The 16,759-nt window shown below is 42.1% G+C and overlaps 1 protein-coding gene and 1 long non-coding RNA gene across 3 annotated transcripts in view; one reads left to right on the top strand and one right to left on the bottom strand.

The window, feature by feature from the left end:
• Window positions 1–14,741, top strand: part of slc8a4b (solute carrier family 8 member 4b) — a 91,328-nt gene extending 76,587 nt beyond the window's left edge. For both annotated transcript variants that reach the window (XM_034164115.1, XM_034164116.1), the window contains one exon: window positions 12,685–14,741. In XM_034164115.1, the coding sequence (XP_034020006.1) occupies window positions 12,685–13,064 (380 nt within the window). In that variant the 3' untranslated portion in view covers window positions 13,065–14,741. The remainder of the gene's footprint in view (window positions 1–12,684) is intronic.
• On the bottom strand, window positions 1,594–15,894 carry LOC117504621. The gene is made up of 3 exons (XR_004558849.1): window positions 15,488–15,894; window positions 5,662–5,669; window positions 1,594–1,605 (listed from the first exon to the last, which is right to left on the bottom strand). It is a non-coding gene; the product is annotated as an uncharacterized LOC117504621 (long non-coding RNA).
• Window positions 15,895–16,759: the final 865 nt, after the last annotated feature.

Raw genomic sequence — 16,759 nt, 5'->3', positions numbered from 1 at the left:
AGTGGACTGACATGAATCATGGCTCCAACACGAGAGATGTCAATTGAAACAAAGGAGAGGATTATCAAACTCTTAAAAGAGGGTAAATCATCACGCAATGTTGCACAAGATGTTGGTTGTTCACAGTCAGCTGTGTCTAAACTCTGGACCAAATACAAACAACATGGGAAGGTTGTTAAAGGCAAACATACTGGTAGACCAAGGAAGACATCAAAGTGTCAAGACAGAAAACTTAAAGCAATATGTCTCAAAAATCGAAAATGCACAACAAAACAAATGAGGAACGAATGGGAGGAAACTGGAGTCAACGTCTGTGACCGAACTGAAAGAAACTGCCTAAAGGAAATGGGATTTACATACAGAAAAGCTAAATGAAAGCCATCATTAACACCTAAACAGAAAAAAACAAGGTTACAATGGGCTAAGGAAAAGCAATCGTGGACTGTGGATGACTAGATGAAAGTCATATTCAGTGATGAATCTCGAATCTGCATTGGGCAAGGTGATGATGGTGGAACTTTTGTTTGGTGCCGTTCCAATGAGATTTCTAAACATGACTGCCTGAAGAGAACATGTAAATTTCCACAGTCATTGATGATATGGGGCTGCATGTCAGGTAAAGGCACTGGGGAGATGGCTGTCATTACATCATCAATAAATGCACAAGTTTACATTGATATTTTGGACACTTTTCTTATCCCATCAATTGAAAGGATGCTTGGGGATGATTAAATCATTTTTCAAGATAATGCATCTTGCCATAGAGCAAAAACTGTGAAAACATTCCTTGCAAAAAAGACACATAGGGTCAATGTCATGGCCTGCAAATAGTCCGGATCTTAATCCAATTGAAAATCTTTGGTGGAAGTTGAAGAAAATGGTCCATGACAAGGCTCCAACCTGCAGAGCTGATCTGGCAACAGCAATCAGAGAAAGTTGGAGCCAGACTGATGAAGAGTACTGTTTGTCACTCATTAAGTCCATGCCTCAGAGACTGCAAGCTGTTATAAAAGCCAGAGGTGGTGCAACAAAATACTAGTGATGTGTTGGAGCGTTCTTTTGTTTTTCATGATTCCATAATTTTTTCCTCAGAATTGAGTGATTCCATATTTTTTTCCCTCTGCTTGGTCGAAAAAAGTAACCGTTACTGACTGCCACAATTTTTTTTCCTGATTTCTTATAGTGTTTCTTAAAGCCAGAAAGTTGCCATTTGAAATGACTTTAGTTTTGTGTCATGTCTGTGATCTGGTTTTTTCTACAAAATGAAACAACTGAATGAACATCGTCCGAGGACGGTGATTCCATAATTTTTGCCAGGGGTTGTATACTGTGGGAAACATCCGGATTCTTTTCTGGACATTTCCTTTTGGAACGTGAATCTTGATACATCACTGAACACCAGTTCCACAGTTTCACTAACCTCATCATCACCCACCAAACTTGGTGCTTCCTTTGCCACATCCAACACTATCTACACTGACAATGTTTTATGTAAGATTCTGCCCCTTAGCAAAAAACCAAACCACTATATTTCTCATTTGGAATTTAACGGATGTCACACCTGGGCCTCTCACAGACAGCATCCATCTTGTGAAAAGGCCACAACTGTGGCTTGTACAACACTTTTATACTAAATGCGTAGCACAGTGGGTGCAGTTTAATTTCACTCTTCTAATGTTACTGGCTCTCACCAACAGGGGGAGAGCTCCCTGTTTCTGAAACTTACAGTATGATGGAAATGAAACTTAACACATATTTCCCCAAAGGTTCCAAACAAATAACATAGACAAACACTTGAGAACTTGCATAGAATCCGGAATTAGTTAGCACTGAATCCAGAATGGTTAGCACTGTTGCTTCACAGCAAGAAGGTCGTGGCTTCAATTCCCGTGGCTTTTCTGCGTGGAGTTTGCATGTTCTCCCCATGTTTGCGTGGGTTTCCTCCGGGTGCTCCGGTTTCCTCCCGCATCCAAAGACATGCGGGTTAGGTGGATTGGACTCTTTAAAATTGTCCAGAGGTGTGTGTGTGTGTGTGTGGGTGTGGGTGTCTGTGTTTGTTTGTCCATTTCTGGCCCTGCGACAGACTGGCGTCCTTTCCTGGGTGTACCCCGCCTCACACTCTATGACTGCTGGGATAGGCTCCAGCCCCCCGCGACCCTTAATTGGACTAAGCGGTAGAAGATGAATGAATGAATGATCTAACACATACTACACTTATACACCAGGGGTCTCCCCACAAATAGAGCACTCCTTTTGCCAAGTATCACCCAAAGCAACACACAACACTTGCATTTAGGGCCCCGTCCCACACTGTGTCCCAACACAAACATTACTATCTTTGATCCATGTTTCCACACTGACTCTGTGTTCAATTGTTGATTCATTAAATTCAGCTCAATCCTTTGGATTTCATTCACACACTGTATACATGTTACCAATGTGCAATTTACTTACTTGTATGACAATAACATACATAAAGACTACTGTCAATATTGGACATTCCACACTGGTTTACACATTTCTCCTGCAGAAGTTGCTACTACTACAGTTTGCATTCTCTAATCACAATATCACCACAATGGGGACATTCCCTTAAACATGTCAACACACTGTCCTGATGATTCAGATGTGAACATCCCTCCAGATTGTCCACAAATACATAGCTATACAAACACTCCAGCTTTCCTCCCCCTAAACATATATAACTGCTAATGACTAACTTTGAACATAAACAACTACATTTGATACTGAGACCTCTTTTCACACACACTTAAAAGTACCTATGCAAGTCAAATGGAAACATAACCCATACAATTATCCTTTCCATCAAACCAAATAACATGACCTACACAACTACAAATACAAGCACATGTCACACATTATTTCACACCCCACTTAGCAACACTACATCTAAGTATTCATGATTGTAAGTCTATACATGCACATGCTAAAATAATTACTGGTCAGTGACGTCTCTGATTCCTAATTATCCCTCTTGTTCCACATGTCAGCAGGTGCACTGCCACATAATGCCTCACTTGCCACTTGAGGAAAAGCACAGACATCTCAATGGCTGACACACACACTGAAATGAACACTATGTCAAGGAACACAACTTCTCAGGTTTCATTCAAAAGTGGTGACTCACATTAACACACGATGTACAGACAGCAGACAAGACACCTCATCCCAAAACACTACTTTTTCAGAGTCCCTTGGATTTTGGATCCCAGCATGGGCCAACACTGCACAACTCAACACTATTGTACAGCCACCGTCAACAGCCACATGGAATGTCTCCACAATGCTGTCTTTACAAGCTGCCTCAACATGCTGATGTATCTCCAACATTGCAAACAAAGTCAGAATACATCATTTTCAGACCATAATGGACTTTCTATTTGACATGCAAGATTCATCACAGAACTTTGTGAGAGGCTGACAGCAGAGCTGCCATGGGACATTGTTCTCCAGCTGCCCAACATACATTGAGGACCTCTTTGATGGTGAGGACTTGACATACTGAATCTTGGAAATAGTCCACACCTGGGTGACCTTGCCAATTCTCCTTTCTTACCTTTTGTAGTCTGTTCTCCTCAACAGAGCCTCTGCCATCTTGCAGCCTGCATAATCCATCAAACACATGTATTACTTAAATTTTTCACAGTTGGATCAATGACAACACTTTAATTCTTACTTGTTATTTTACCAGGTTACTCCCATTGAGATCAACATCTCTTTTGCAAGGGACATCTGCTAAATTATTGTCTCCAATTCACCTAACCTAAGTTTCCTATTCACTTAGACACACAAAGCTCATGCGCTAGCATACACTGCTTTACCAGGTTACATTCATGATGGTTTTCTGCAATCTCCATAGCATAATTTGGTGCAAATACCATGTGCTTTGACACCACTCACAGAAAGGCACAAACTAATCCCACTCTATCATCAGATGGTTACTAAGCCTAAATCTACAGTGGTATGACTTTGGTGCTACATGTCCTTGAAAACATAGCAGTATGGCAATGATGCACACCGCTAAACCTCTACATGGCAGTATATCTCCCCCTGTTCAATGTCACAGGGGCCACAGCATTGTTATTGGCCTCCAATCTGGTCAATCCCACAACAAACTGCATCCATCAAGCCACTTGTGCACCAACCTCAGTGTCCATGACACTCAGATGCCCCTACACCATCAAACAGGCTGTGGTCACCACCATAGACTCAACAAAAAATGCTGACATCATCCTCTGATCATCGGCCTTTGTGTAACGCTTGCTTTTTGTGCTGCTTGGTGTCATCTGCATGTCTACAGGATACAAAGAATAAAATAAACACCTGACTGGACTGGCACAGTCTGAACCCCACCAAGTCTCACACTAAAACATCATAGGATGACACCACTCAGTATAGCAGCACAGCGCTGTTATTCCATTGTCTGGGTAGAACCCTACAAACTACAGTACACTTCTTATCCTTGGTTCTTTAAGCAATAATTTAAACTACATCAGTAAGCACTAACACAGCTGAAGCTTTACACATTTCACTTTCCTACCTACAGCAGGGGTGTCCAACTCCAGTCCTCAAATGCCGTGTCCTGCAACTTTTAAATGTGTCACTGCTTCCACACACCTAAATCAATTAATGACGTCATTAGCAGCACTCTGGAGAACATGACTGCATACGGAGAAAGTCATTCAACCATTTGATTCAGGTATGTTGCACCACGGCACAGCTAAAAGGTGCAGGACACCAGCCCTCAGGCAATGGAGTTGAAGACACCTGATCTACAGCAGCAGCAGCAGCAACAACAACAACACACACATGTCCACAGCAGCTCTCACTTGACGATGGCAAACTTGGAAGACATTTTACCAGGACACATTGCACAGGCACCTGCTTACCTTAGCCTTCTTCCTGCTTAGCTACGCCACTCCTGACAACCATATAAGTGACCTGTCCACGAGTGGGATCGTTCCTCTTGTCAGCACACCACCACCAACATAACTCATTTCAGCTTCACTATAGCACATTCTTTACATAACATTATGTGCATGCATCCTTTTCCAACAAACACACACACACACACATACACACACACACTACTCTTCTATAAACACCTCCGTAAACACAACAAACACGAGTAACTACAACACACACATGACAGATGAATAAAAGGAGGGCGGCTGATCCTTCGCCGCCCTCGGTGTTTAGGCTGCCAGTCGAAACTGATTTGTTGAACCTGCTCTATCACCACCGTCAGCCTGAGCCCGTCTCCACCCAGAGGGGACGAGTCGGCCCACAGCTTTAATTCAATTCTTCCCTCATTCTTCTCGTCAGCCGTTTTATCTTCACCCCTCTGTATGAGTTATTGAAATAACTTCCCGGTGGCGTTTGCCCGGTAATTTTGATGGCTTGCATCACACTCACGGGAAAGTAAAATCCAAATCTATTCCTGCAGCAGCTACAATATATTGTGGGCTGGAAGTGGAGGCTGTAAATATGGATGTGAGATCCCTTATTATGTGTGTACTGTCACAAATCATTTCACTGTTACTTTTCTGATTTTGCTGGCCTCTTGTTTTGAATACTTCATGGATATGTGTTGCTGCTCGCACAGCCGTCCATATCATTATCACATCACAGTTACTAAACACATCACACTCAGTGTACTCCCATTTCATTATTTGCTACACAACTACTCGTGGCCACAGCAAACCTCATTCTCTTATTCTTACACCTTACCTGCATCTGGTGTTATTATTTTAGTAGTAGTAGTAGTTGTTGGGACCTCACATCACACTCCCCCTCACCTCCTATAACCGCACTCACACATTTATGATTTATTACATCACAAACAGGCTAAAGGATTATTGGTCACATTTCGAGCCAATCAAACACCACTGAACCATCCATTACATGTTGCTGATGTTGTGTATTGTCTGCACTGGCAGTAAAAACACTGAGGTGGTGACCTCATGCCAACACTGGTGACATCACCTGGTCAATAGTGATTTCACTTCCAATCTAAAACATGCATGACACCATCATAGCTTCTTTTAAAACAGCACTGCCACACTGAAACAACAACAATCACCAGCTGATTCACTCACACACACACACACACACACACACACACACACACACACACACACACACACACACACACACACACACACACACACACACACACACACACACACACACACACACACACACACACACACACACACACAAATAAACACATACTGAGTGCATGGTTCACATATCTCTCAGACTATTTGTCACATCAGCCTCACCTTTCACATATGGCTTGCACACAGCACAGTGATGTACATCCTTTATTATGAACTTTTTGGGCTCTCATTTGCCAAATCTGGACTTTGAAACCTTTATTTTGATTTACACTGGAACATTCCTACTTCCAACATGGCGTGGCTTGCTGATGTTACTGGTAGAAAAGTTAAACATCACCACTTAGTTCATGTTGCACGCACCATTTCACAATACAATGTTTAATGCCAGCATCCCACCAAACACTCTTACTGTGAAACACTGTCACTGTTCCTTGCAACTGAGTTTTACATAACAACACTGAGCAGACATTAGCTGACATCCATTTTTTCCAAACACCAACACATTGTATGGCCTTGCCTTACAATATAAAGCGCCTTGGGGCAACTGATTGTTGTGATTTGGCGCTATATAAAAAAAAAATTGATTGATTGATTGATTCCCCAGTATTCATACAATGTTTCATTAAATACAGAAGATGAAAAAATATTCTACTTGCTGTGAGTTCACATTTTAATAAACTGGGTTCAGGAGGTGGGGTACTTAGGATTTGCTGTTTCAAATATTCTACAATATTCTTCCAAAAACCTGTTTAACAGCAATCATTTTAGTTTCATATCATTGAAAATAAAACTTTTTTCCACATGAAATACTACAATCAATTACTAATATAATATAAGTACACCTTTTTCAACATCCCACCATCAAACACAGCCTCATATCCATGAAACCTCTACTTTAGCTCCCAATTGCCTATAAGAATACACACTTCCTATAGCCACTGCACAAGTTTAAAACAATGCATGGATTTGGAAGCCTATTCAAGCCCACCTCTCTTGTTTATGGGGTTACACTTGTGCTCTCAGACTTTGGAGGATGCTGTATTTCTTTGGCAATGTACTGACTGCCTTTCCAATGATGATTAAGACCATCTCAGCAGCTGCTCTAAAAATAGATGAGCACAGACTATAACTGGCAGGTGCTTCTCTGGTTTTCTCTGCCAATGCAGTGCTGGAGCCTCTGCACGTTTCATCCGCTTTCTCCTCAATAATTTAGCCACTAACTGCTCCACTTTTCGCCACTCTCAACATTTTACACTATTGATTCCGCCTGCTCGAACACACACGGGACCTACAATACACTTTCATTGATTAAAGAAGGACTGTCTGCTACATATCAACATTCTAACAGGGATTCATGTTCTGAAACAATGACTTCTGCTGTTCTCAGGGTTTGTGGAAGGTTTTACATTTGAAATCCACAAGCCATTATTAATGCAGTACATACAACCACTCTGTCTGCCTCACACAATGAACACATGGAAAAACACATTCTATTGAAAAAACAATTTGGTATCAATGAAACCTTGTGTTAGACGCAACATTTGGCCTGAGATGACCTCATCTCACATTTATGACTCCTGAAAAATCCCACAACAATAACCATTTTGGTAAGACTCAAGATGACATAGTTCCACAAAGGCCCATATGTTTAACTCTGAAAGAACTACAACAGCGACACATTTCTCATTCCATCATCACAACTGCTGACCATCAAACATCTTTCCATAGGTGGACTTTGACACATTACATTACTTGACAAATATCACACTTTCCTTTGGAAATATGCAACATTTTCACATCTGACACCTTCGTGTACACAGTGATGACATAAAGGTTGCTTATGTACACAACAACACAGAAGAACACACTTCGAGGACGACCAAATGCAAGCTCCCCAGCCTCATCTGGTACCGAGGTGGCCTGTTTAACACCCCCAGACTTTTGCACAATCCAGTCTATGTTACCAATGGTCAGCGCTGCAACGCCCAACTGCAGCCACCAACCTAAACATCCCAATTTATACTTTACTCCTCATCAATAATTCAGAGATAATCATCAACACCACAGCAAACTCACCTCTACTACTTTTTACATTATACTCATATATAGTAAGAAATACTGCTTTTACTAAAGTGAGCAATTTCATGCACATTTACACATAAGCTGACCTTTCAGTCACAAAGTCTTCAGAAACACAACACATCTGGGCCCATGTTCTCCAACATTCACACAGTCCTCTCAGAGAGCTCCCAACTTCGCCATCAAATTCCTAGAAAGGAATCTTAGCTTCACAGTGATCCAGGAAGTGTCTGACAACAACTCTGAGCAAGGAGGGGACAAAAACTTTCATCTTCATGACGATGTGTGGGTGACCCCGTTGCAAGGTACGACGGAGTCTTCTAAAAGCTGTGACTGGTTGTCACAAAAACAGAAAGACAAAGGGAAAAAAAAGCACTGCATGCTTCTACTTAGGCCTGGACAGTCAAATCAACCAATCATAGAACCTGAACTGCATTAAGAAATGTGTAATCGTGAAAATAATTTCATGTCATAATGACAAAACTCAGCAACATTAAATCATTTGGCACACAGCTTCCAAATGTTGGAACCAACCTCATTCACATGCGAATATTACACCAATTACTTTCATGTTATGTTTGGTCTCCATGCTGGTAATCTCACTACTTCATGTATTTGATATTAATGGTGGACGCAGACTCAGCTAGCAGCTATTCCTGCGATTGCTGGTGTCCTTAGAAAAAGCAGGTTGATTGGCCAGAAGGACCAAAACTAAAAAACAAAATGGATAAAAACAAAACAAACAACGACAAAGCCCAAATGGACAGAAGAGCAGTGGCTGCAGTTGGCACAGCTCGTGCAGGACAGTAAATGAGGAAATTAGGTCCCGGAATCACGGTACACAGAAACAGACAGACTTGGGAGCACACTGCCCAACAAATCAGTGTCGTTCCTTCACCTCGTGCACACAAGCAATGAGTGTGAGAAGCACAAGTACGTGCTGCAATCCAAAGCCAGAGCGCAGATTGCAGCACGCAAGGCAAATTCTTCTCCAACAGGTGAGTGTGGTACGCTACCATTCAGACCGTGACTGCTGACATCGCTTACTTTGATATTAAGATTTGTATGACTGTTATAGCATTTACATGCAAGTTAAATTTTTCCCACAGCCAGGAATCACAACGTTGAGATGACCTTCATCTTGTTAAGTCATCTCATTCATGATGAGGTCAAACACAATCATTATCCCTGCACCATCAAGCTTGTAGCATCTGACTGAATCACTGCCAGTCAACATATGGACAACATCTCTCCTTCCTCTCAGACTTTCCACCATCTTGTCTCTTTAAAACACTCTTATGGCTTCTTCAAAGTCCTCCTCCCTCCTCTTAACAGTTCTCACTTTAGGAGCTCTCTTAACACCCAAGAAGCTTTGTGATTTACTTTTATTACCAAGAGAATATTCCACTAAATGTCTCGAGGAATTCCACCATTTCTCCTTGAATGACATCATTAAGACCTACTTTTAGCCTTAGGATGCTTTGTGAATATACAGGCCCTGATCTTTGGACAAACAAAACATTTATTCCTTTCTATCTGTTAAAAAAAATAGACCTGCAATGCACAGTATTCCTCCAGCAGTGACCAAAAGTGGCTACGTTTACATGCCGTTAATATTCAGGATAAGGTCAATATTCTGGTTTCTGAATCATTAGGAATAACCCGTTTACATGCTGAAGTATACATGGTCATTGGTATCATTTGGAATATCTCCATCTAAACAGCGACGCACGTCTTCCACCGGTGCTTGATTTGGTCTGGCGTTCGTGCAAATCCTGCTTCGCATAACTTTTCACCCACCTTCTTGTAAATGTCGCTATCTCGATACTTTCTACATTCAATAGAAGACATTATATTCATGTCTTCTTTCACAATACTAATGAAGCACTCGGTTTCCTCCTCGCTCCAAACGTGTGGTGCTGTGCTGCTGCGTCTGGATTTCCCCATGCTTGTTTACTTCTGCTTCTGTGGTGTCCGGTGGGTTGCGCGCGCCGCATACAAGTACTTGCCGTACTCAAAACACCAAGATTCCTTGTGGATAGGACATGCACAGAACACTAAATAATGTTCCTTTCTATGGGAACATTCCAATACGTGTTTATATGACCTGATATTCAGGTTAGAAAAGGAGTAACCCAGGGGTCATATTCAGGTTTTTATATACCAGAATATGAGCATATCTGGGTTTTTGCGTGTGTTTACATGGCCGTATGCAACCGGGTTATCGCTAATATTCCGGTTATGAAAGGGTTATTGGCTGCATGTAAACGTAGTCACTGTTGCAGCCTTTTATCTTCCCAATTGTTGGCCAAAACCATTCAGACACACCCTGTAAGAATTATGACTCCATTACTGTGGGACTCTGTTTGCTAGATTCAAAAGCCACGCAGATCCAGTGAGAACCACAGGAGGAGTCGTGTTTTGCCATTTTGGCCCAATTTGGACTATTTCCTCTTTCTGTGGGAAATGGAGATACAAGTTCAAAATTGTGACTCTGTGGACCTATTTTACATGCTAAAACATTCTGACTGATCCAGTAGTAACTCCAGCAGCTGGAGCAATTTGCTGAAAAAGTTGGCTGCACACAAAACAGAACTATTATTACAAGAGTGATGAAAATGGCCCATGGGAAGAATAAAAAAAAAAAAAACAGTTTTTGGCAAGGACCAAAGGCCCAAAGCCCCTAGCAGGGAGTCTGGGGGTTCTACCCCAGAAATATTTGAAATTTCTGATGAATTCTGGTCTATTTACCCACCAAAAAAATCTCCTACATATTCTATTTTTGGTGAGTCAGGGCAATATTTCCACCCCAGAAAAGAGTCCTTGTATTGTTGCTATGCAAGTTGTGTGAAAACACTCTTTTCTCCTATTTGCAAGATGACAAACCTATCACACACAGTCTGTCACATGGATTAGAATACAGTGTTATTACTATTTGATAAGACCACATATTCACATTGGACTGTTACTGGTCTATCGCTACATTTATCTAAACATTGGACTTCAGTAATATGTACTTTATAATAACTGATAGTGTCTTAAAATAAACTAAAACAACATTTGTTACAAGCTTCATCTACTATTCATTAAGCCACCAATATAACTTTTAGTTCTCAGGAACACTGATTTGGGTTTACATTTGGATTCTTATTCACGTGTACAAACAGCAAATGGAACAACACAGATTTTTTTCAGCCAGTGCTGATGTCAGCATTTACAGGATACTCACAACTTTTTGCCCCTAAACAATGCACAAACCTGACTGACTGATTCCTACGAGCATGGTCAATATTGATCATATTTTCCTCCGCATAAATATATCACACCCATGTAACACAAGAAACCATAAAATGCATCAACTGACAACCAATTCCATCTAAAACATGAGATAATAACATCAAAGACTTACTGGGTGTTAGCTTTTTCAGATAAACGATGACTTCAATGTCAGGTCAGCCTTTTGGTAGAAACTGCCCCATCTGAATTCAATCCTGATAATGACACAGAGCTCATTTTAGAATCCATAACGGCATCTCTCATTCGCTGCTGTGTGGACGAGCCGAAACACATTACACTATCCTTCAGTCTCGGATCAAGGTGTGAACATGTGACACTTAATACCCACTGTAACGTCTCATCAGAGATGTTTCCAAGCAGTTTCACCCATACAAACAACATCAAGACACACCACAGACTAAATCGAACCCAGGCCAGGAAACCTTAAGTAACACGAGTTTCGAGTTTATGATGTAGGGATTAGGGATTTCATACCACTGACTTTTACAACGAAACAACTTTTTAGAACACTAATAAATTAGTGAACCACAAGCAGGCATACATCAGACTCCACCTGGTTACAACCTTTAACACAGTTCACATGTTGTACTGACAGCAACAGAATGTTGTGCACATAGTTAGTGTGCAATGCAACGCACCAAAGCAGATTATTGAGCAGCTTCACCACTGACTAAAACATTGTCCAAACTGGGAAAACCATCTGTGTTCCTTTGACTGTTAGGAGCTTCTCTCCTTTACCATCCTTTGTTGTCACAGCTGACTACATATTTCAGACACTCTGACCGATTCCATTTTGTACCTTCCACTATGTATGTTACATTTTTCAAACTCTAAATGTTGCACGACACTGCACCATTGCACCCAATACGTGTTATCATTAAGATTACAATTTCATCTCTGCAGCCCTTCACCACAAAAACATTTTGATGCCACATCTCTGCCTTGTTTACTTGGCGTTTACAGTTTCCACTATTACTTAGAGGAAATGTGTCATTATTTTGACAGTATTAGCTTGTTGTTTGAATACTCTGACACCCAGCACGCTGATGTTTGTTTGCCTGGTTTTTTCTTTCCTGTTTGCCTGCAGTAGATGGTTGGATTTTTAGCATCTTATCATGAAGTCAGATGTAAACACGTTTTTTTTTTTTTTCCCCTCCACACACAGATACGTTTGCCAGCAAGGTAGCAGCCATCCAGGACCAGTACGCAGACGCCTCCATCGGAAACGTCACCGGCTCCAACGCTGTCAACGTCTTCCTGGGCATCGGCGTGGCGTGGACCATTGCCGCCATCGCCTGGCGCTCCAAGGGCATGTCATTCAGGGTGGACCCGGGAAACCTGGCCTTTTCCGTCACCCTCTTCACCATCCTGGCTGTGGTGTGCGTCCTCACACTACTGTACCGGCGCCGGCCCACAGTGGCCGGCGGCGAGCTGGGCGGCCCGCGGACTTGCAAGATAATAACGTCGCTGATGTTTGTGTTGCTGTGGCTGGTTTACATCATGCTGGCATCACTTGAAGCTTACTGTCACATACCAGGGTTTTAAACACAACTCAGAGGATGGACAGACCCCCCCCCACTGCCATGACATGTCTTCAGAGACAGAAACGGAGAGATGGGGGAGGGACAGAGGGGTCCTCGATAAGCATAGCAGCATCACGAGCCATCTTTAAAATGTTTTCAGTTTTGCCTAGTTTGTTTTCCTCTCCACTCTGACTTGGATATATGAACATATCAGTTCAATCCTCCAGACTAATGACTTATTTTCTTGCATTAAAGACATTTTTGAGCCAGTGAAGAGGAAACATCAAGCAAACACAAAGCCTTGAAATTAAGAATTGCTTCAGGCAAACATTGATTTTATGTCCTTCACAGCTGGGCGGTGCCAACTCCTTCGCTGGCACTTTTAAGAGCTCATAAAACAGTACAAGTGCAAACGAGCCAATCAGCTGATGGGACGATAAAACTAAAGGGTTTCTATTGAGCATGATCCCCTCCACCACCACCCCCCCCTCTCTCTCACTTGTGTCTGTACTGTACCTTTGGGACAAATGGATCCTCCTAAAACACACATGCACACAGTGAAGGTCGCCTCACTACCAGGTTTACAAGTGGACAGACAACACACAAACGGATACCCTCCTCTACTTGGATACACTGCGCCCCCCCCCCCAACAACACTCCACTGTACAGACTTTAGAACCTCTTCCCTCCTTCTTGCCTTACGATTCCATCCTCCACTTACATATTTGTCCTACATTTGTGATCACCAAGACCTACAGTCAGTATCACCTTCTAAATGTATCCAATCCCAACTTCATCGCTCCCACAAACACAAAGTTCTCTCTTTTTTCAGAAACTTTTCAATGGCGTCACGTGTTGATGTTGTTACCGTGCAACTGTAACTTACTAAAAAAGACAAAAGACATCACAGTATGACGTGAGAAGCAACGTTCTACAGCTGGCATGACCAAGATCCCTGTCCAGGTTGCACAGCAGCAGGATAAATAAGCTCATCCACTCATCCCTGTCCTCACACATCTCAAGGTGTTCTCAGCCCAGATGGGATATAAAGTCATGTCAGCATCTTCTGGGTCTAACACAGGGTCGACCGCTCATTGGACGTGTCTGGAAAAGCTTCACAAGGAGGCGTCACAATCGCATGATGAAAACACCTGCGCTGGCTCCTTCTACTATGACCTGCCCTGTGAGCCGTAGTTCTTTTGGTCATGACCCGCTAATCGCTCTGCCTCGTAACTCGTGAGGCAGATTCAGGCGGGGGTCTTGTCGGGCTGTTTCCCAGATGCAGAAGAATGGAATGGGTACACCCACTGGGAGAAATTACAGTGGGATGTTGAAGAACCAAAACAAATGTTGCTAAATGGCCTGCAAACACACCAAAAAAAGCGGGTCAGTTGTTTGAAGGCAAACCTGACACCGTGCCGGACAACCAAATACTTCAGTCGTATTACTTGGGATTGAAGACATTTTGTGCACTACACATTGAGTTACACTGTTTACATACTACAGTTGCATTTATTGCCGGGGGAAGCATACATTAAGGGGGAAACATCCCTGATGTGGACAACTCCAGCTGACCCACATCAACACCTGAAACACAGAGCGGACCAATCACAATAAAGAATGATGACCGCTGTGACATGCCCAAACCAAGTATTACTAAATGTATGTGATGATGTGACATTGAGTTCTGTGACAAAAACCTAAAACCCCAGCAACACTGTATACTTACTGTTTTTGGAAAACAAGTGAGGAAACACTTATGCTACAGTCACATTAGCTACATAGGATGGCAACAGGCCGTTCCCGAGGCGTGCCCGCTACATCTCCGTAAGACCTTTTGTACATCACTTCGGAGGTGTTAACTGGTTAAAAAGACAAACATTTTTTTTTTGTCTTAGAAGTGTTTATTTGACAGAAACAGAAACAGGTGTTTTTTTTTATTGCTTTCTGCCATCTTGGAATATTTTGTTCAAGCTAACTACTACCTGACATTACGCTGCCTATCCATTCTGATTGGCAATCACTATATCATGTCGCTCAGTATTTGCATAAAATACTATTCAGATCTATTTTTGTCCTGCCTAGCTTGGGCCACAGAGACTGTCGTCTCTTGCCGCTGCTAAACGCTCTGATGGAAAATGAATGGGAAGTCATCCCCTTTGCAGACGACGCTCGCTGTCACTTGTAGCTAATGTGACCACAGCTGTATGTGCTCCCTTTTTTCTCCCCGAGTGTTCAAGAAAACATCTGAGGAAATTTGTTACAAAGCTAACATGGCTGAAAGCATCTGAGGGAAACGTACGGCAGCTCCGACATGTCACGTGACTGTTAAGCCACAGAGGTCAACGCTTAATCTTTGTAATACAAATATTTGTCTGAACTACATTTTCAAAGACCACAAACCAGGAGTGTCTATGTGACATTTAACCGGCCTGATCGCATTACAAAAAAAAGAAAAGAAAAAAACAAATCAAACACTGCAGTATTAGCAAAGAGTGTGCACTGAGATACAAAACGTGCAAAACTGGTGATTTTATCGTTATGAACCTGTGTCAAAAGCTGTGCTATTTATTTTGTTCTTGTGAACCGTGTGTTGATTCCGGTATTGTGTGCGTGAAAGCTTCAATGAGAACATTATGACACATATCATATGAAATCAACTGTCTTGTCCTCGTGTGCCTGTTGGAAAACGTGTTCTGAAGGGAATTAAGGCTTATGGCTCAACACTACAGATCAGACAAAAGAATAATTAAAAAACAAACTACAAGAAAAGAAAGAAAATTGTGTTTCCCACAATGCTAATCACTCATTTTATTCTATTATTTCAGAAAAAACCATTGTGGACATTTGTGTTGGCCCCCTGTTCACTAACAGCTTGCAGGAACAACAGGCCCTCCCCATCATTCACCTTGTGAAACACAGACAAATTACTCAACCTAACTGAAACGCAGCCTTTGTAAGACCGTCATGACAACGCTAACGGGGGCCCGGCGATGCCGCCAGCTTGTCCCACACATGACACATCCTCGCCAAGGTCAATGCTTGCACAAATGGAAGCTAAGTGAGTGATTTGGCGCAGTGCTGCTGCAGGTGAATGCTAACTCCCATATTTCCACCTGTTACCAAAGGCATTGATCAGTTGCACTCGTATGCTCAGCGGAAAATTCGCCTGACACACCAGTGCAAATGCCAGACACGCTTGCCCTTTCTCACAGATGAAATGTTAAAAATGGCAGTTAATTGATCAGCAGATAATTAACAGAAGAAGGGAGCTACTTTTGCTGTAGCGCATTCAGTGGCTGCCTGTTTTTTTACCCTCAGCCTAATACAGCTTCCTGCTTTCCATCAATCACTAACTGTTAATACAGAAATGCATCTTTTGGCATGACAGGGCCAACTTGTTTTCAATATGCTGAAAGGATCATTTTTTATGGACTGAGGCAATTTTGCTACATAAGCACATAGGCTTCTACCGTCACCGTCTCCCCCTCCCATTTTTATACTCACACTAAGCCAACAAACACAAATTACATTTACAGTCTGGTACCCTTTGTGAGTTAAAGCTGGGTGACAGTAGGGAGAACAAACACTGTATTTTTCCCAGTTTATCTACATAAAGTCACCTCATAATAAATTTTAACAAGCATACAGTGCATCTTATATGTACTTTGCACACTGTATGAACCCAGGCTATTTCATATTTTATGTGGTCAACCT

Source organism: Thalassophryne amazonica, chromosome 23 (genome assembly GCF_902500255.1).
Source record: "Thalassophryne amazonica chromosome 23, fThaAma1.1, whole genome shotgun sequence".
NCBI classification, from domain to species: domain Eukaryota; kingdom Metazoa; phylum Chordata; class Actinopteri; order Batrachoidiformes; family Batrachoididae; genus Thalassophryne; species Thalassophryne amazonica.
The sequence above is the reverse complement of the archived record's forward strand: the minus strand, read 5'-3'. Positions and strand labels throughout refer to the sequence as shown.